Raw genomic sequence first — 22834 nt, forward strand, 5'->3', positions numbered from 1 at the left:
CCCTCTGAACCCTCCTACACAGACATTTAGGGACAATACTCAGGGTATTTTTTTGTTGTTGATTCATATTTTTGTTTTTTGCAGTATAGATTTGTATTTGAAAATTTATTTTTGTTCATTGCATTGTTTCATAACCATACAAGTGATGATCATTTAGAAAGGATCTTGAAGTTGAAGTGCTCACGGCCATTTCTCACCTACAGTACCATGCCCAGACCCTACCTCCACAGTTTCGAGGTCAGCTGGAGGACAGAATGAGTACACATAGACCGATGACATGCTTCCCGCCTAACAATGTCTTCCTGTTGTCTTCACCAAAAAAAATTTGCCTCAAAGTAAAATTCTTAGGTCATTTTTTCACCCTCAAAATTCAAAAGTCTTCAATAGAAGTGTTCCTGCTTCACCTTCTGGCACTTAGTGTTGCAGAAGAGAAATCTATGCTGTTGTTATTGACTTTTTTCCTTGTGGCTTTTCCTCTTCAACTTGAATGCTTATAGAATTTGTCCAATATTTCTGAAATCCAGAAATGTCATGAGGTTGTGTCTATGTGTATCTCTATATTAATTTTCCCAGTACTTGGTAGATCCTTTATACAGCTATGGATATATGCCTTTTTAGCTTAGGAAAATTAGCTTTAAATCTCCCTTTGCTAATTGTTTCTCCTTCTCTACTCCATTTTAGGCTTATGTTATTTCTAGTGTAGAGCAAAGCTGTTAGACTTATCATTTTTGCTCATCTTCCTCATTTCTTTGACTTTTCCTCTGAATTCAAGGGGACCTTTTTTTTTTTTTTTTTTTGACCGCACCGTGTGGCATGCAGGATCTTAGTTCCTCGACCAGGGATCAAACTCATGCCCCCTGCATTGGGAATGCAGAGTCTTAACCACTGACTGGACTGCCAGGGAAATCTCTAGGGGACTATCTTGAGCTAATCCACCCAATCCTTGTATTTGCTTTAGCTTTCAAGTACCAAATCTGCTCTTCATTGCCATTAGTGTGTTGTTTATTCTAATTCAGCAATTGTTTATTTTGTTGTATTTATTTATTTATTGTAATGATTTATGTAATAGCAATTTTTCCCAGTATTTTTTTCCAAAAGATGAAAAATGCTATCAAATATCCTTAATATAGTTAAGAGATCTGTTAAATGAATATTTGTTCTCATTCTTCAAAAGGATCCCTTTTTTGATTTTTGAATCTTTACGTATATGACGACCATCTTTTGTCAGCTTGTTTTCTCAATATTGGGATATAAAACTTTGTTCTGTTCTACTGTTTAGGCCTCTATCCATATAATAGAGTCCTCCTAAAGGAGAAAGAGGGAGACACCTTCTACAGTTTCATTTGTTCGTGGGCCAGGGGAGGTGTGCTCATCAGGTCATAAACTAGAGAAATGCAGGTCCTTCTAAGGCAGGGGAACTTAACTCCTTACCTCATTGTTGTCCAGTACCCTGGTGCCTAGTAGGCAGCAACCGGACTTTCTCCCTGCTGGCTGCTCTCTAGCCTGACACCATCTCTAGCCCCCCTCTGCTGTGGATTTTTGAAGACCTGTGTAAAATGAGAGCTGTAGTTCCAATGGGATGGAAAAGAGTTTCCCAGAAGAGTTGACCTTATTAAGCAAAGTCTCTCTGTTGTTGAGCCTGTTTTTTTTTTTTCCTTTGTGGTTATTTTCCCAGCCCTAAATTAAGGGGCTGCCCCTTTTCATGGATGATTCAATAGCTCTGGTCGCTGCCCTCGCTCTGCCCCCCACCAGTTGTACTGCACAAGTCTTCCATTACTATAAGCACGTGCTTTACTCCTAGGGCAGTAGAGGAACTCTCAAAGCCCTCCATTTGCCTATTTGCCATTTGTCTATTGGCCCCTCGCTGCCTGCTGCCCCAGCCCTTCCTGCTGCCTCCTCTGCTCTTCCTAGTCTGACCTGGGGGTTTCTCCTGAACTGTCTTGTGAAAACCTGGTCATTTCCATTCCAGTGTGAACCCACTTTTGTCTGTGTTAAATTTTTACCTGTTTATTAGTGATCAGAATGGTCCCCAATCTAATCCTATCTGTAATTTAGTGTTTAGAAAGTTCCCAGAACATCTGAATTGTCTATGAAAACTTGAAAATAACAACAGCTTTATAGTGCTTCCCTTTTCAGTGTTTAGTTCTTTAAAAACAATAATCATGTGCCGTGCTTTTGCTAAGTAAAAAAACTGTGGATATCCTAGAAAATATGTTGCTAAAATGTTGGTAAATATTTATGTAGAATAAATGTTAATATTTAGATTGAATTCCTTGACTCCTTGATCACTAAACTTGAGAGAACAGCCTCATTAATTACTGATTGAAATTAAGAGAATTCTCTCTCTATATATATATATATAATATACACATATGCACATATATATACTTATATATATGTATAACATATACAAATATATGTAATTATGTTGTGTATGAAATATTGCTACTTGAATTATAGCTGTTCACTTTCACTTTTAATTCTTCTCTCTAGCTGGATGTCTTCTCTTTAGCCAGCCAAATCCACTCTCCCACTTGTCTCCTCTGATCTTTGCCCTGAAGCTATACGAATTATGTCCACAGACTTCTATTTTTTCTGCTTTCCTTTTGGGTTCTTCCAATGGGAAACCCAAGCAAGAGACTGGAGGAAGAGAGAAGTGTGATGTCTGAATATTTATTTCTCTAGCTCATGAGATCATCTAGGGCCCTGAGAGTTGCTCACTGATCTTCTCAGTTATCTCCTTTACACTCTCTTTCTGGGTTCCCAGACCGTTCCCTCCCCAGATCCATCTGAGATTAGGGTAGACACAGCTTATCGGATAGTGATCCTACATTCCTACACTATTCCCTTAGTTTCCCTACACGCTGCTCACGCTTTACAAGAAGTCCCTTTGTAAATAAACTCTCCTTGAATTATCCTATTTTGAACCTATTTCCTGTTAAGATTGACTCATATACCATTGTTCATCATTGTACATCCCTGACATTCATGTGGTCAAAGTTATTCCTTTGGTTTATTAGGGAAAGGAATTGTTATAGTTTACTTGACCATTTTTATTGTTCTTACAGAGTTTCGTCATTGCCCCCACAGGGAGTTTTTCTACCATAGAATAAAATATAGTTCCACTGTTCACCTTGTTTTCCAGTATGGAATGAACTTTTTTGTTTGTTTATAGTTTGTTTTTTCATTGAAATTTTGAGAAGAATGGAAGATGAAAGTAGAAGATAAAATGTGAAGATTCAAATCCCTATATTAAAACATAGCATCTTTTATCCTATATGTAAAGATTTTCATGAAAGGGAATTCTATGTTTCCTCTCATCCGTATACTGACTAGTTTCCTGTAACTACATTTTTTTCTAAAATAAATTTTTTGAGTTGAAAGTTAAGCCTAGCTTTTGTTTGTCTGTTGATTTTAACTATAATGTAGTTGAAATTTTTAAAAATTTTAATGTGAAAATAAGTAAAAATAAAATGTTCTCTTTAAAATATTAATTTCAGTATCAAAATTATATTTAAATTTAACAATAAAGCATTTGTATAGGGATGTTTTCTCTTCATACAACTTATAACACTATGAAAAACAATTAAAATCAATAAAAGATAAAATTCTACTTCCGTATTGTATTACCTCTGTATTACTCTATTAGCAGTGGACAAAAATGCCGATCATCAAACAAATAGTCCTGGATCTTTTAAGGACTAGGCCTGTGGATATCTATAATCTTAGATGTTGGTTCTGATTGATGTTTCTTTCTGATCTCATCTACTTCACCATCACCAAGTAAAAATGAAGCCAGCACTGGAATTTGTGAAAAATAGTTCTTAGCCAGGAAATGTTTGTGTTTGATCTTGTGAATAAACAAGGGTTCATATCCCTGAAAAGAAAAGAAAATCAAATTCTATTAAATGTCACAAATATATCTTGCCAAGTAAAAACACTTTTATGCCTCAGTGCCTTTACTCCTCAGTTCTTTCAGCCCAGAAAACATTTATTCTCATTTTGTCCATCATCTTTCAGGGCTCAGCTTTTATGACGCTTTAACCTGGAAGCCTTTCTTGATTCTCCCTCTGACCTCTCTAAGTCTAAACTAACCCCTCCTTCTTCCATACTTGCAAGCACTTTCATGTATCTTAATTGTAATATTTAGTTCATTCTGCCTTGAATTTCACTATTTACTTGCGAGTCTCTTCCATGATAATAAGGAAGACTCCTTAAAGATTCAAACTGGGTCTTTTTTAAAATATTTATTTATTAATTTTGGCTGTACTGGGTCTTAGTTGCAGCACGAGGGATCTTTTTTTAGTTGTGGCATGTGGGCTTCTTAGTTGCAGCACTAGTTCCCCGACCAGGGATTGAACCCGGGCCCCCTCCATTGGGAGTGTGGAGTCTGACCCACTGGACCACTAGGGAAGTCCCTCAAACTGGGTCTTTTTCATACATGTGTGTCTTGGCACCATAAGGTAAAGAGTCAATCCATATTTTTGTGTGAATGCTCTTGTCACCTTAGTTCTCTTTAAATCTATTTCAATACTGATACAATTACCCACTTGAATTTTTTTTCTAAAATTAGTCCTTCCCTCTATATCTCCAGAGTTCAAAATAAAGATCACAATGGTGCTGTGACAATGTAAGCTTCTCTTTAGTCACCCTTTTTACTACTTTAGATAAGAGTCCCTGCACTCTTTCTCTTCTGTTTCTCTTCTCTGTCTTCTAAATAGAAAATAACTTTCCTGCTTTTATGAAATCTTTGTGCCTTTCCATTTTTATTTGTCCATAATTAATTTTTAGGCTTCTTGTCTCTCCACAGCTATAGGAGCACTTTGAACTTTCTCTGTTATGTAGCTTTGCCACATTATAAGGCAATCTGTTTTCTAATGAGAGGGGCACACTGCTAGTTGCCAACCCAATATTCATTCTCTCTTGCATTCATATTTAGAGGCCTGACTCTATATAGGGGCCTTATTTTGTATTTTGTGATGTGCTCAGCTTTCTTAGGCTTTATTATAGCTAGGGGTGGCCATATGACAAGTTTCTGACATATATATGTGTGTGTGTGTGTGTGTGTGTGTGTGTGTATATATGTGTGTGTGTATGTGTATATATATACACACATATATATGGCAGAAATATATATATATTTATATATACACACATGTATATATGTACATTTTTTAAAAAGAACTCATTGGATAAAGCTTACAGGGAAGCTTTTTAGGAGTGGGAAGACTCACCTGTCAAGTATCTTTAGGCTTTTGCCATACCTAGGAGGTGGATATAATGCAGAAGATGAAGTAGCTATCTGTCTCTAAGAGTACATAATCAGTAGGATTAAAGCCAAAGGTTAAATATGGCTGAGGAAGAAGTTAGAAGGCCTGGGTTTCTGAGAGCATTGTGGAGCTACCATACAAGTCCCCAGATGCCAAACTCTGGATTCCTATTATATAAGACAACTAACCCCATATTTGATTAAGTCATTATACTGCTTAGTCTGTTATTTGCAGCTAAACTCAAATGCAACTGAAACAATGAAGTATTGTATCCGTTACATTTCCTTGCTTTTCCCCAAGCACTTATCACAATATCCGGCAGATTGAAAAGCAAATTCTGGTTGAATTAATAAATACCGTCTATTCTCTTTATCAATCTTTTTTGCTTTTTGGGTTTTTTTTGGCTGCGTTGGGTCTTTGTTGCTGCGTGCGGGCTTTCTCTAGTTGTGGCGAGCGGGGGCTGCTCTTCGTTGCGGTGCGCAGGCTTCTCATTGCAGTGGCTTTTCTTGTTGTGGAGCATGGGTTCTAGGAGCACAGGCTTCAGTAGTTGTGGCACGTGGGCTCAGTAGTTGCGGCTCGCGGGCTCTAGAGCACAGGCTCAGTAGTTGTGGCACACAGGCTTAGTTGCTCTGCGGCATGTGGGATCTTCCCAGACCAGGGCTCGAACCTGTGTCCCCTGCATTGGCAGGCAGATTCTTAACCACTGAGCCACCAGGGAAGCCCCTCTTCATTAATCTTAATCGACTCTTCTTTTCAACCAAATCACAAATACTACCTGTACCTCCTCCTAAAGTTTGTTTTCTGAAAGGTTAGATATCTCTTTACTAAGATATCTTCTTACTAAAGATCCTTCCATAGTGTTAAGTCAAGATAAAGAAAGCCCTGGAGAAAAGGAGCCAAAGGATGTGGCATTCTTAAAGAAAGCATTATGTAGAAATATTCTGGGCTTATTTTAAAGTTTCCTGTCTATGGTATACATGTATATATACACAATGGAATATTATTCAGCCGTAGAAAAAGAATGAAATTCCACCATTAGCAACAACACAGATGACCTAGAGAGTATTATACTTAGGGAAATAAGTCAGAGAGAGAAAGACAAATACTCTATATTATCACTTACATGTACAATCTAAAAAATGAAACAAATGTATATAACAAAATAGAAACAGAGTCACAGATAAAGAGAAAAAACTAGTGGCTGCCAGTGGGGAAAAGGAAGGTGGTGGGGTAAGATAGGAGTATGGATTAAGAGGCACAAACTACTATGTATAAATAAATAAGCAACAAGAATATATTGTACAGCATAGGCAAATATGGCCATTGTTTTATAATAACTTTAAATAGAGTATAATCTATACAAATATTGAATCACTGTGCTGTACACCTGAAACTAATATAATATTATAAATCAGCAATACTTCAATTTTTTTAAAAAAGTTTCCTCTCTACAGACAAATTCACCAGGTCATTTAACCTTATTCCAACACTTCTGAGCCCATATTTCATTCAAGAAATGCTAACACATTTCTGTTATACAACATCAAACAAAACATGTAGAGAACTTTATAGGTTTTCAAAGTGCATAAAGGCAAAAAGTAATCATTAAAGATGAGAATAGCACATTATGGTACATATAATAAAAGGAACAATAAGTAACTCTTAAAGAATAATATAATATGGGAAAATAGCCAATATCCATTATCCCCATTTTATAGATGAGAAAACTGGGGCATTGAGACATTAACAAACTTGCCCAACTTCTCCCAGCTCATAAGTGATAGAGCCAGAATTCAAAGCTCTAATCTACTCTAATCCTTTATACCAATTTCATGTTTTTTCGCTAACCTTTATAAAATTTTGCGAAGCAAAGAAGGCAGGTCTTAATGTCCTGCAGATTGTTAGTGACAGAAACGGGGAAATACTGGGTCAGTTGTCTTGACTTTAAATCCACTATTGTCCTACTCTGGCCATTGCACACACCAGGAGAAACTGATCTGCCTCATACACAGTTCAAAGAACAGAAGTCTTTTTCCATGCTTTTCCTACAATTTGTATCATGATTGCAGGAGTCAAGATTATTTTAAGTATTGAATATTTTTTTACTCAATGAGATAGCAAATACCTCTGTGCATTTAGGAAATTGTGGAAATTACCACAAGACATAAACTATTCTTTAACTAGGCTGAATATTAATACTTAAAAGATTACACCAGCCCCAAACCATAAAAAGGCAAAATTTTTAGTTTGTCTGAAATGACAATTATATTGGAAGTCATTTCTTTATTTACACTAGGGTTGCTTGGCATAAATGGAGCTCTATTTACAGAAATTCAAGAAGATCCTGAAATTGGAAATGCATGTGAATAGAACATTTAATTTGATACTGCAGTAATTTGATTAAATACACAAAGGGAGTTGTGTGCATTATTAATTGAAGAAGCAGTGGAATATCAGCTTTGGGAATGAACTTCAATCCCACTATGGGTCCTATATGAAACACTATTGCTAGTATTGGCTAGGCTTTCAGTGATTAAGTATTTATGAGACAGCTTAGTTTACTAAATATAATATTTAACATAGCTTCAGTTTCTTGTTACCCTTTCCTTCAGTCCCTAGAGTAAAATTTTTCTTAGCCTGACTTCTAATGGAAAATTATTCCAAAAAGTTAAAAATTTAACTAGTTTCTCCTCTTTACTCCTTCCCCCTCCCTAATAAAAACACAGGCAGGAAATAGCACGATTCAAAATGCCTATTATATTTGAAGTCATTTCTTTATTTTCCCTTAGCTGACATCTTGTATGGAATTAAAGTACAGCAATTTAATCAGTAGAAGGCAGAGAATCAATATCAGCTGTTGGGACCATAGGCTTGCTTAGTATAAATGGAGCTTTCGGGGAACTCATCAGGGACCCCTCAATTCTGTTCATCAAAATGTTTTACAGATTGCATCTTATAAATTACTGGAATTAAATGGTGTTTAATTTTTACAGTGCTTTCCCCACTCCTAGTTAGTTGGAAGCAAATGAAAAATGAAGCCTCAGAACTATACCTCATCAGTATGATTGTCATTTAGGGCACAAAATTATGAACAGAATTTATTTGAGAATCTACTGTGCTTTTAGGCAGACTTGTGATGATTAATCAAAGGACAGACTCTAGGTTTCAAAATACCTATCTGGTGATAATATTCATTTATTCATTCAACAAATACTTATTAATTCCCTCATCTGTGACACTGTTGTAGGTATTAGAGATATAGACACAAATAAACTAATCAATATCCCTGTTCTTATGGAATTTACTGTGGAACTAATGTGCTTGAACTTGCTATTATTAGGAGGGTCTGGTTTCATGTTAGGTACTTGAAAGACTTTCAGATGTCTTATCTTTACCTTTTAAGTGTCTTAGCTTCCTTTCAATTTTAATCTCTGCCATACATACCATCCATGTATTTTGTTACTGTTATCCATGGGTTCTGTTTCTTAATCCAATGGCAGTATTTAACTTATGCATGGAATGCAGTAAAAGGCAGTCAAGTTACCTCTAATAATTCCAATGACCAAATTAAGGTCCCAAATCAAGTTTGACCTCCTTACCTCTTCAACACTCTTTAGCTTGAGATGAGTAGTGCCTTCATCTTTGGTAAGAAGAATGCAGTTCCAGGGCGACCACTCCAAGGACTTATCCCACCTGACCATGACCAGATCACTGAGATCGTTCCAGGCACTGAGCACTGACTGGGATGCCCAGATGTTCTCAGTCAGGTACTGAATATCTTGTAGCTGCATGTCAAAACATTTGTGAAAATCAATGTTTTCTTCTAAACATAAAATTTTAAATGTTCTATTACTTGAGAAAACGAATTATACTGAGTATATTTTTTAAAGGAAAACATTATTCATGAGGTTTTCTGCACACATAGCTTCTTATTTCTCATCAAATCTCTGCTCATTCTGCCCAAACCATAATATGTTACCAATCTCACAGTCATGACTGCATCTTTAACCCAGAGTAAGCTGTGTATATTTCTTCCAATATGCTAATTTTACCTTAGATTTATATGGTATTAAGTACTTTTCAAAATTCATTAGTAACTATCATCTTATCCTCAGGGTTACTGCAGATCATTTTATTCCCATTTTACAAATGAGGAAATTAAGATTCAATAAAGAATAAACAATTCGCTTAGCATTATTAAAAACTTCATTGCTTTAATGAAAAAAGAGGGAAAAGGGAAGAAATGAAATAACTGTTTTAAAACTTTTTAAAAAAATTTTAAACCATATTAGCTAAAGCTCTTGAAATGACTTTCTGTCACAAGGTCTGCATATATAAACTCAGAATTGCCAGAGAGGCAAGCTTCACAAAGAATAAACATAGGAGAAACATTATTTTAATAGGTTCGGATGGGAAGGCAGAAATCTTTTCTGTAAAAACAATGGACAGATTTCATCCATGATTGGCAACATTTACTGATCATACCTGCATCAGGAAAGCAATTTTAGAATCATCTTCATAATCAGCTTCTGAATAGTAAAGTCGTTGAAGTAAACATTTGTACTTCAAACATGATTCTCGTTTTTGAGTCTCATTGTCAAGGTTAATGCAGTGACGACAGCGGTAAATGTGGTGTGAGGTGGATGATACAGCAAACTCTGTAGAAGGCAAATAGAGCTGGCAACTGAGGCAAAAGTAAATCTTCTTATAAAACTTCAGTGGGTCTTGAGGGACCTAAATGAAAGAAAGAAAGAAAGGAAGGAAGGAAGGAAGGAAGGAAGGAAGAAAGAGAGAGGAAGAGAGAGAAAGAAAGGAAAGAGAGAAAGAAAGAAAAGTTATATTTTTTCCTTAACTTCCTACTCTATGCAAAATTTAAATTTCAAGTAGTATTCATTTACCCTGCCAAAATATTAATCACCTCTATTATTCATAAACTTTTAGATATACATGGTAAAATCACCTAGAAAATTAACTGACTGAAAAAAATGAGTTGGTAGAGGCTTTGAGTTGCAATAGTAAGAAAACTTTCCAAGAAGAAAAGAAAAGAAAGTGCTTTGGCACTTATTTTTAAGAATTTAGATTTTGGGTGCTATGCTGTGTTAATTATTTTTACAGGCAATAGCTAGATTCACACAGAAATAAAAGCCCACTAAACCAAGTGTTCTCATTTCATTTATCTTAACACTAAATTTAGATTGGCTCAATTATCAATATTCAAAATTTGAAATTCTTCATTATATGGTAGTTCTATTTTTAATTTTTTGAGGACCCTCCATAATGTTACATTTCCACTAACAGCACGCAAGGATTCCCTTTTTTCCACATCCTTGCCAACACTTGTTACCCTCTGTCTTTTTGAGTAGACATTTTAACTTTGGTGAGATGATATTTCACTGAGCTTTTGATTTGCATTTCTTTGATTACTGATAATGAGCACTTTTTCATGTACATGTTGGCCATTTGTATGTCTTCTTTGGGAAAATGTTTATTCAGGTCCTTTGACCATTTTTAAATTGGATTAAAATTATTTTGTTATTGAGTCGTACATGTTGTTTTGACACTAACTCATCGGATAAATGGTTTGCAAATATTTTCTCCCATTCCATAGGTTGCTTTCATTTTGTTGAGTTCTTTCCTTTGTTGTGCAAAAACATTTAGGTTGATACAATCCCATTTGTCTATTTTTACTGTTGTTGCCTTTGCCTTTGGTGTCATGAGCAAAAAATTGTTGCCAAAGCCAATGTCAAGAAACTTCTCCCCTATGCTTTCTTCTAGTAGATTTACAGTTTCAGGTCTTACATTTAAATAATTAATCCATTTTGAGTCGATTTTTGTATGTGGTGTGAGATAAGGGCCCAATTTCATTTTTTTTTTTTTGCATGTGGCTGTCCAGTTTTCCCAACACCATTTATTGAAGAGACTGTCCTTTCCCCGTGTGTATTCTTGGCTCCTTTGTTGTAAATTAATTGACCATATAAGTATGGGTCAATTTCTGGGCTCTCGATTCTGTTTCATTGATCTATGTGTCTGTTTTTATGCCAATAATATACTGTTTTGATTACTATAGCATTGTAATATAGTTTGAAATCAGGAAGTGTGATGCCTCCAGCTTTGCTCTTCTTTCTCAAGATTGCTTTGGTTACTCTGGGTCTTTTGTGTTTCCATACAAATTTTAGGATTTTTTTTTTTCTATCTCTGTGAAAAATACCAATGGAATTTTGATAGGGATTGCACTGAAGCTGTAGATCACTTTGGGTAGTATGGACATTTTAACAATATTAATTCTTCCAAAAATTTCTTAAATACAAAACAAACAATAAAAGCATGATTCATTTTAAAAATGAACAAATTGAACCTCATCAAAACAAAAACTTCTGCTCTGTTAGAGATACAGTTAAGAGAATAAAAAGCCAAGCCACAGACTGAGAAATATTTGCAAATCATGTGTCTTACAAAGGACTTATATGCAAAATATATTAAAAATTTCTATAACGAGAAAATAAGCAGTTCAACTGAAAAAATGGGAGTGACAAAAGATATGTGGAGACACTTCACCAAAAAGATATATGGATGGCAAAAACATGCATGAAAAGATGCTTAATATTATTACTCATTGGGAAAATGCAGATTAAAATACTACACACCTATTAGAATTCCAAAAATGAAATAAAAACTGACAATACCAAGTGCTGACAAGGATGCAAAGCAACTGGAACTCTCATACATTGCAGATGGAGTGCAAAGTGGTATAATCAGTTTAGAAAAATGTTTGGCAGTCTTTATAAAGGTAAATATGCATTTACCATATGACTCAACAATCCCACTTCCTAGGTATTTAACCCCAAACAACCAACTTACACAAAAACTCACAATTGGGTGTTCGTAGTGACTTTATTCACAAAAGCCCAAAACTCTAAACAATTTAATGTCCTACAATTGTAAATAGATAAACTCTGGTACACCCAGACCATAAAAATATTATTCACTTATAACAAAAAACTAATGATACACTGAAAAAAATATGGGTGAATATCAAATACAATATGCTAAATGAAGGAAGCCAGTCTCGAAAGACTACAGGCATACCTTGGAGATATTGCAGGTTCAGTTTCAGACCACTGAAATAAAACGAATAATAGCAATAAAGCAAGTCACACGAATTTTTTTGTTTCCCAGTGCATATAAAGTTATGTTTACACTATACTGTAATCTGTTAAATGTGCAATAGCATTAAGTCTAAAAAAACAATGTACATAATTAAAAATACTTTATTACTTAAAGATGCTACCATCCGAGTCCTCTTTTTTCTGGTGAAGGGTCTTGCCCTCCTTAAGGGCTACTGATTGGTCAGGGTGATGATTGCTGAAGTTTGGGGTAGCTGTGGCAGCTTCTTAAAATAAGACAACAATCAAGTTTGCTGCACTGATTGACCCTTCCTTTCATTATGCTAATGGTTTCTCAGTAGCATGCAATACTCTTTGACAGCATTTTACCCACAGTAGAACTTCTTTCAAAATTGGATGACTCCTCTCAAACCTTGCCACTCCTTCATCAACTAAGTTTATGTAATATTCTAAATCATTTGTTGTGATTCCAACAATCTTCACGGCATCTTCACCAAAAGTAGATTCCATTCCAATAAACCACTTTCTTTGCTCAGCCATAAGAAACAACTCCTCATTTATTAAAGTTTTATCATGAGTTGGAGCAATTCAATTACATCTTCAGGCTCCACTTCTAATTCTAGTTCTCTTGCTGTTCTCACCACATCTGCAGTTACTTCCTCCACTAAAGTCTTGAATCCATCAAAGTCATCCATGAGGGATGGAATAAACTTCTTCCAAACTCCTGTTAATGTTGATATTTTGACCTCTTCCCATGGGTCACAAATGCTCTTAATGGCATCTAGAATGATGAATCTTTTCCAGAAGGTTTTCAATTTACTTTGCCCACATCCATCAGAGGAGTCATTATCTATGGCAGCTATAGCCTTATGAAATGTATTTATTTATTTTAAAAAATTATTGAAATATAGTTGATGTACAATATTATATTAGTTTCAGATGTTCTACATAATGATTTAACATTTGCATACAATATGAAATGATCATCTGGATAAGCCTAGTAACCACCTGTCCCAGTACAAAGTTATTACAATATTATTGACCATATTCCTTATGCTGTATATTACCTCCCTGTGACTTATTTACTACATAACTAGAGGTTTGTACCTCCTAATCCCCTTCAACTATTTCGCCGCCCCCGACGCTCTTACTTCTGGCAATCACCTGTTTGTTCTCTATATCTACGAGTCTCTTTTCGTTTTGCTTTGTTTTTTTATTTTTTAGATTCTACTTATAAGTGAGGTTGTGCAGTATTTTTCTTTCTCTGTCTGACTTATTTCACTTAACATAATACCCTCTAGATCCATCCATGTTGTAGCAAATGGTACGATCTCATCTTTATGGCTAATACTCTATTGTGTGTGTGTATATATATATATATATATACACACACATACTACATCTTCTTTATCCATTTGTCTATCAATAGATAATTAGCTTGCTTCCATATCTTGGCTATTATAAACAGTGCTGCAATGAACACTGGAATACATATATCTTTTCAAATTAGTCTTTTTGTTTTCTTTGGGTAAATACACAGAAGTGAAATTGCTGGGTTACATGGCAGTTCTATTTTTAATTTTTTGAGGAACCTCCACATTGTTTTCCATAGCGGCTGTACCAATATAAATTCTACCAACAGTGCACAAGGGTTTCCTGTTCTCCATATCCTCACCAACCCTTGTTATTTGTTGTCTTTTTGATGATGGCTCTTCCACAGGTGTGAGGTGATATCTCATGGGGATTTTGATTTGCATTTCCCCGATGATTAGTGATGTTGAGCACATTTTCACGCGTCTGTTGGCCATCTGTATGTCTTCCTTGGAAAAACGTCTATTCAGGTCCTATGCCCATTTTTAATCCTGTTGTTTGTTTTTGATGTTGGGTTGTATGCATTCTTTGTATATTTTGGATATTAACCTCTAATCAGACATTTCATTTGGAAATATCTTCTCCCATTCAGTATGCTGCCTTTTCATTTTATTGATAGTTTCATTCACTGTGCAAAAGATTTTTAGTTTGATGTACTCCCATTCACTTATTTTTAACTTTGTTTCCCTTGCCTGAGGACACGTATCCAAAAAATACTTCTAAGACTATGTCAAAGAGCATACTGCCTACGCTTTCTTCTAAGAGTTTTAAGGTTTCAGGTTTTACATTTAAGTCTTTATTCCATTAAGTTGATTTTTGTATTTGGTGTGATAAAGTAGTCCAGTTTGATTCTTTTGCATGTGGCTGTTCAGTTTTCCCAACACCATTTATTGAAGAGACTGTCTTTTCCCCCAGTATGTATTCTTGCCTTCTTTGTCATAGATTAATTGTCCATATAAATGTGGGTTTGTTTCTGGGTTCTCTATTCTGTTCCACTGATCTATGGATCTGTTTTTGTGCCAGTACCATACTGTTTTGATTACTGTAGCTTTGTAGTAGTCTGAAGTCAAGGAGCATGATACCTCCAGCTTTGTCCTTCTTTCTCAAGATTGTTTTGACTATTCAAAGTCTTTTGTGTTTCCATAGACATTTTAGAACTATTTGTTCTAGTTCTGTGGAAAATGCCCTTGGAATTTTGAAAGGGGTTGCATTAAATCTGTAGATTGCCTTGGATATTATGTGATTTTAACAATATTAATTCTTCCATTTGTTTATGTCATCTTCAGTTTCTCTCATCAATGTCATAGTTTTCTGAGTACAGGTTTTACCTCATTGGTTAGATTTATTTCCTAGGTATTGTATTCTCTTTGATGTAATTATAAATGGGATTGTTTTCTTAATTTCTCTTTCTGAGAGTTTGTTATTAGTGTATAGATATACAACAGATTTCTGTATATTAATTTTGTATCCTGCAACTCTACTGAATTCATTGATGAATTCTAATAGTTTTTTGGTGTTATCTTTAGGATTTTCTCTACATAGTATCATGTCATCTGCAAATAGTGATAGTTTTACTTCCTTCTTTCCAATTTGAATTCCCTTCATTTTTTTTTTCTTGTATGATTACTGTGGTTAGGATTGCCAATACTATGTTGAATAAAAGTGGCAAGAGTGGGCATCCTTGTCTTGTTCCTGATCTTAGAGGAAATGCTTTCAGCTTTCCACTATTGAATATGATGTTGGTTGTAGGTTTGTCATATATGGCCCTTATTATGTTGAGGTATGTTCCCTCTATACACTTTGTTGAGAGTTTTTATCACAAATGAATGTTGAAGTTTGTCAAAGCTTTTTCTGCATCTATTGAATTGATCTTATAATTTTCATTCTTCAATTTGTTAATGTGGTGTATCACACTGATTTGCAGCATTGAACCATTCTTGCATCCCAGAGATAAATCCCACTTGATCATGGTGTATGATCCTTCCAGTGTGTTACTGAATTCGGTTTGCTAACATTTTGTTGAGGACTTTTGCATCTATGTTCATCAGTGATATTGGCGTGTAATTTTCTGTCTTTGTCTGGTTTCAGTATCAGGGTGATGCTGGCCTCATAGAATGAGTTTGGAAGTATTCCTTCCTCTTCAGTTTTTTGGAGTAGTTTGAGAAGGACAGATGTTAACTCTTCTTTAAATGCTTCATAGAATTTCCTGTGAAGCAGTCTAGTCCTGAACTTTTATTTGTTGGGAGTTTTTGATTACTGATTCAATTTCATTACTGGTAATTGGTCTGTTCATATTTTCTATTTCTTCCAGATTCAGTCTTGGGAGATTGTATGTTTCTAAATTTATCCAGCTCTTCTAGGTTGTCCACTTTATTGGTGTGTAACTGTTCATAAGAATCTCTTATGATCCTTTAATTTCTGTGGTGTTGGTTGTAACTTCTCTTTCATTTCTGATTTTATTGATTTGGCCCCTCGTTTTTTCTTGATGAGTCTGGCAAAAAGTTTATCAATTTTATCTTTATCTTTTATCTTTATATTTTTAATATTTATTTATATTTTATATTTATATATTATATATTATATATTATATTTATATATTATATTTATATTATATTTATCTTTATATTATATCTTTTACCTATATATTTTATATTTTATCTTTATCTTTATCAAGTTTATCTTTTCAAAGAACCAGCTCTTAGTTTCATTGATATTAATCTCTATTTATTTTTGCTCTGATCTGTATTATTTCTTCCCTTCTACTAACTTTAGGTTTTGTTTCTTCTTCTTTTTCTAGTTCCTCTAGGTGTAATGTTAGGTTGTTTATTTTGAGATTTTTCTTATTTCCTGATGTAGGCTTGTATCACTATCAGCTTCCCTCTTAGAACTGCTTCTGCTGAATCCCGTTGATTTTGGATCATTGTCTTTCCATTTTTATTGTCTCCACATATTTTTAAATTTCCTCTTTGATTTATTCAGTGACCCATGTTTAGCAGCATATTATTTAACCTCCAAGTGTTTGTACTTTTTGTAGTTTTTTTTTTTCTTGCAGTTGATTTCTAGTCTCAGCATTGTGGTTGGAAAAGATGCTTGATATGATTTCAATATTCTTAAATTTATTGAGACTTGGTATTAACCTTCATAAAAATAAAGAGAGTTAGGGCCTTGCTCTGGAAGAGGCTTTGGCTTATGGAAATGTTATGGCTGGTTTGACCTTCTATCTAGACCTCTCAAATTCTCTCCATATCAGCAATAGGGCTGTTTCACTTTCTTAGCACTCATGTGTTCACTGAAGTAGCACTTTTAATTTCCTTCAAGAACTTCTCCTTTGCATTTACAAGTTGACTAACTATTTAGTGCAAGAGGCTTAACTTTTGGCCTATCTCAGCTTTCGACAAGCCTTCCTCACTAAGTTTAATCATTTCTAGCTTCCAATTTAAAGGGAGAGGTGTGCAACTCTTCCTTTCACTTGAACTCTTAGAGGCTGTTGTAGGGTTATTAATTGGCCTAATTTCAATAATGCTGTGTCTCAGGGGATAGGGAAACCTGAGGAGAGGGAGAGAGTTGGAAGTACCACCAGTTGGTGGAGCAGTCAGGACACACACACATCAATTAAGTCCGCTGTTTTATGTGGGTGAGGTCCATGGTGCCCCAAAACAATTACAATAGTAACATCAAAGATCAGTGACCACAGATCACCATAAGAAATATAACAATAATGAAAAAGCCTGAAACATTACCAAAATGTGACACAGAGACACAAAGTGAGCAAATACTCTTGGAAAAATTGTGCCAACAGACTTGCTCAATGCAGGGTTGTCACAACCTTCAATTTGTAAAAAAAAAAGAAAAAAGAAAACAAACACACACACAGTATCTGCAAAGCTCAATAAAGTGAAGTGCAATAAGACATGGTATACTTGCACATAGCATATCATTCCATTTATATGACACTCTAGGTTAGGTATAACTATAGAAATAAAATTCTGATCAGTGTTTGCCAAGGGTTAGGTAGCCAGGGGAAGGGCTAATTACAAAGTAGCAGCATGAGGGAATTGGGGGGGGTGATAAAACTATTTTTTATCTTGATTGTGCTGTTGGCTGTTGATTATATGACTCTGAATTTGTCAAAACTCACCAAAAAGATTGAATTTTACCAAAGGTAAATTTAAAAAGTGAATAAAATGATACAGTGTTATATGAATGTGTAGAATATTAAATTCTATTATACTACTGCAAGCATATAAAAACTGAGTAAGTCTATAGAAGACTAAAAGGTAGCTTGGAAAAATGAAACACCGATGTGAATAAGAAATAATTCAATGGTCAACTTTTCTCTTGAACTTTTGTTATATTTTGAAATTATCTTGCAATACAGTTAAGTTTCAAAACTTCATTAAAAAGAAAGAATATAAAAAATAAATAATTTTAATTTTTCTAAAAATTTTGACTAAATATTGAGATTTTGTTTATGTTAAAAAAGCAAAATACATGTTTAGTCAGCTTCTTAAATAGATTATTAGTCTAAACATAATCACTGGAACAAAATGCTGTTTCAAATTCTTTAGTAACCCCCCCCCCCAAAACTTTACTAAAGGTGTTTTAAATAGTTTTGCAAAGTAAGAAGGCAGTAAGGCACTTATCTTAGCTTTAAAGAGAAAAATCCCCAAAGAAGGCTGAACATGTTAGAGTTGGAAAAGGTAGTTTAATTCAAATACGTGTTACATTTGAAGTTCTCGCAGGATATCTATGTGGATCTGTTCAGTAATAATTATAACTGTGATAAGTATTATAAAGGAACACAAACAGGTTCATGTAGAATCTCAGATATGAAGAGTTTAACTCTCTCTGAGGCCTAATGAAGGAGGGTACATGTGAATTGAGTCTTAGAAAATGAGGAGTTGGCTGGGTAAAGTAGGTGACAGCATTCCAAGTGGAAGCAACAGTACATGGAAAAGCATGATGGTGTGAGAGATCATGATGTGTTCCACACACTAATATTCAACTGGATATTTAATCCAGAGAGTAGGAGAGAATTCAAGCTTGGAAATACAAACAGAAAAAGTTAAATGATTCATTTATCAACATAAAAAATATCATTCAAAGGAGATTTCACCAATAAGATGGTCTTCCACATGGACCCCTAGTAAAGTATTAAAGCAAAATCTGCATATACTTCGACTTACTATAGCACGTCTTAGAATTTTGATAAAGGAATACAGGGAAGAAAAGGTAGAGTACCTTAAGGTGTCTTGCAACTTCTGGATTAAACAGAGGTGTTTTGATGTAATGAAAAAAGAGTGTTGCAATCCTTTTTCTGAGTCCTTCAAGGTTCTCATGTTTGACTCCTCTCATCATAAGGTCAACCTCCCTGTCAATCAATTCTAGAATTTCCTGAGTCAGTTTACATTCATGTTCCTGTGTAAATGACAACCATATTCAGTATAGAATTTTAAAAATCACTAATTAGTTTTTTAAATTATCACCCAATCAAACTGAAAACTAGATTCCAAAAGTAACAAAACATTGCTGACGTAAGTATAAATTGGTGCTACTAATTTAGAAAAAATTTTGACATTATCTAGTAGAACTTAAGATATGCATAATCTACAACCCAGCAATTCTACTATTAAGTGCTTTAAAAAATGTGCACGGAGTCATCATTCACACCAGCTCAAAATTAGAAACAACTAAATATCCATAAATAAATTGATTACCTAAATAATGATGGCTTATTCATACAGTAGAGTATTATCTGATATATGGACATGAATTAACTAGAGCTATATACAGTAAAAGTTTAAATCTTACAAATTAGTGTTGAGCAAATGAAGCAAGGCACAAAATAATACATACAGTCTCATTCCATTTAAATAAAATCCAAAAATAAACAACACTACACCGTATTATTTAGAGATGTATACAGAGGTGGTAACTATGAAGAAAAATCAAGGAAATGACTACCATGAAAGTCTGTATGGTAATTACTTTTAGAGGACGAGAGGGTGAGTTGCAGATATGAAGAGAAAGGGGGACGTTGGCAATGTCCTGTTTTGGGGCCAGAGGGCAGTAACAAGATTGGTGGTTTTATATTTGCTAAACTATACACGTATATTTTATACATTTTTTTCTGCATGTTTATATAATTCACAATAATCTTTAACAAAGTAATAGAAATGACAGTGATTGAATAAGAAAGCCCAAGTAAGAGTGAAGTGATTAAAGTAGAAGGATTTAGAAGTAATAAAATAGAAGTAAGTTGCTCCGACTGCCCAAGAGGGACTACAAAAACCATAGTTTGAATGAAGGAGTCAGAGGGTAATGTCAGTAACTGTAAAATAATGCTCTTCTCTTCTTTTTAATATGTACTTGGTATGGCTAACACAAGAGTCTGCATCAGTGGTCTTTGACCCTGAGGGCACATTAGAATGACCTGGGGAAGATTTTAAAAGATTTTAACAGTGCCCTCCCACTTCAGAATCTGATTTAACTGCTCTGAAATGGGGCCTAGATATCATTCCTATTCATTTATTCTCATACTCTCTCTCCCTTTCTCTATGTATCTTCTTCTCTCTTTCAAGCTCTCCAGATGATTCTAACATACACCCAGGTTCAAAATTCACTGGTCTATATTAGGAACTGTCATCAAAATAATACTTATTATTTATTGAGGGCTCCCTATTTATAAGCATTGAGACATATAAATTATATATTTAATTTATATTCTATATACATACGTATGTATAAATATATACACACATATATATGTGTATCTTCAAAGCAACTAATTTTACAGATGATGAAACTGATTTTCAGAAATATTAAATAACTAATCTAAGGTTGTACAGCCACAATAAACACAGCCAGAAATCGAGTCATGCTTAAAAGCCTTAATCCTCCATCAAATATTGTTAAATAAATGTATATGTGGATATATTAGGTTAAACATATTAAGACATGCACAACTTATCTTTTATGAGTCCGTCCTTTGCTTTTTTTAATTAACCAGCTAATGGTCCTAATTATGTCAGGTAAGAACATTTCTACTGTACTCTCTACCTGCACTCTCTTTTTGCCAATTTGGTCTTTCTACTGCCCTCTACAGATACCATGCTTATTTCCCACCTCTGGACCTATGGTTTCTCCCTCTCTTCCTATCTCTAGCCTCAAAGGCATAGTCACTTGACAAACATCTCTGAAAAGGCTGTCCAGAAAAAAGATAGTCAATGCGTTATTGAGTCTATGCCTCTGCTTTCAAGATGGAAAGAAACATGAGAGACCTATGGGGACTTACCTTCCAACAAGAACCATTTACTCAACTACTTAAAGTGCCTTAAATCAATAACTGATGAGGAAAAGGAGATAAAAATACTTATACTAATGCTGCTTTAAAATTGCTAAAAATAAAATTTTCATTAAAAAGTGTCAAAATATATAGCCAATAATTGCTGTTTTATTGAACTGAGTTGAGTACTAATCTCATGCTGTATATGTCTACATTCATTGCAAAGTTAAGGATACATTTACATTTAGAATATTCATTGTGTTATATTTACTTTTGTGTCATAACATATAGTTTGAGAACTTGTAGATAAATGTTAATGCATAAACCATATCCTCCCCCAATTATACCCAAACAATATAGTTGTTGACAAAATAAAATTCATATATATAGACATTTATTATCTTTATAATTACTTAATACAAGCCATCTTGTTTATTTTAGTATTCAATTTTTTTATTGATAGTGGTAGTGATACCCAAAAACTAAGAGAAACTAACGTACCTTTACAGTATGCTTGAGTGTTAAGAGCACATCTAGTCTCTCATCTTGAGAGATATTTTTCAGCATAATGCATTTATAGATGTTTTGCAGCTCTCTGGCTCTGATGGTGAATTGTGTATCCATCTCAATTATTTTGCCATCAAATGTCCTCCACAGCTTTGGAGCCGAACACTTAAAAATAATATTATGTTTATAATTATCATTTAATTAAAGGTTCAAAAATAATTTTGTTCCTTCTACTATAAGTTAACCTTATCATCATGTGCTTTATGGAATAAAACTATCACTAAAACTTAAGAAAATTATTTGAAGAATTTGTAGACCATGGGAAAGTAAAACAATTTAGGAAAAAAAATATGAGAGAGCTTTAGTCTGCAGAAGTACAAACACTTCCTCAGGATTCAGAATTTGCTACTAATTTGTACTAACTAGTATGATGGTTAGCTTGATGGATTTATGAAATAACCCCTAGGGGAAAAAGCATGCTATTTAGAATGCTAAAAAAATTATCTACTTGGTTCCATTATACTGAGTTGTATGAATGTGTCTTGATCATGCCTTGCCAATTGAGAACAACCCTTGTGGAACAATGATTACAATCCTCAAAGCGTTAGACCTACAGATATAGCAATATGGGACTCAGTTACAGTTCTGTTTCCTATAAAAATATATCTATAACAAGTTCACAGTTCTTCACAAAGCAGATGTCCATAGGAAAACAGCTGTATTTAGCTATTTTAGCAGTGCTGTGGCCCCTGCCTCCCTGACAATGGCTAAGATTCTCACCTCCTATTTCCAAATCTGGCTTGGTGCCTCCCAACATAGCCCGTCTCCTGAACTGAGGGTCAAAGATGGAGCTAACTTGCCCTGAAGCTCATGTGAGGAGTCCCAGGCTAAGAATTCAGAGATAGGAAATGGAGTGAGTCCTCCACTGACTCAGGACGACAACAAAATATTTAAAGACTATGTTTGCCAGTGCTTTTGTTCCCTCCTACTCAAACTATTGAGACTTTAAGAGAAGATTCATTGACCTAGAAAGAGCACAGTGAAAATTCACTGACTCTTCTACTTTAAGGTATAAAGCTGCTCAGTTTCTTTCCTGATTATAATCTATCAAAAAGGAGGCTATATTGATCACGATTTCTAACTGTCCAAATGCTGCATTTTTGTAGACTGATTGGTAATTGCTTTGGAGACCTGTAGTCCAATTTATGCCATACTTGCAAGCATTTAAATCTTAGATTTGATATAATTTAAAGTTTAAATAGAAGTCCATGTATCAC

General features: G+C 34.5%; 1 protein-coding gene across 4 annotated transcripts in view; it reads right to left on the reverse strand.

Annotated features, from left to right (window-relative positions):
• IQUB (IQ motif and ubiquitin domain containing) overlaps nt 1–22834 on the reverse strand; it is a 126233-nt gene that overhangs the window by 55577 nt on the left and 47822 nt on the right. For 3 of the 4 annotated variants that reach the window (XM_060108288.1, XM_060108289.1, XM_060108287.1), the window contains 5 exons: nt 21552–21722; nt 19007–19183; nt 9756–10004; nt 8870–9055; nt 3583–3877 (listed from right to left, as the gene is read on the reverse strand). In XM_060108288.1, coding sequence (XP_059964271.1) covers nt 3695–3877; nt 8870–9055; nt 9756–10004; nt 19007–19183; nt 21552–21722 — 966 coding nt within the window. In that variant the 3' untranslated portion in view covers nt 3583–3694. Of the gene's footprint in view, nt 1–3582; nt 3878–8869; nt 9056–9755; nt 10005–19006; nt 19184–21551; nt 21723–22834 lie in introns of those variants that run through there. The other variant, XM_060108291.1, reaches the window with a different exon arrangement.

Source organism: Mesoplodon densirostris, chromosome 9, assembly GCF_025265405.1.
Source record: "Mesoplodon densirostris isolate mMesDen1 chromosome 9, mMesDen1 primary haplotype, whole genome shotgun sequence".
Classification (NCBI taxonomy): Eukaryota; Metazoa; Chordata; class Mammalia; order Artiodactyla; family Ziphiidae; genus Mesoplodon; species Mesoplodon densirostris.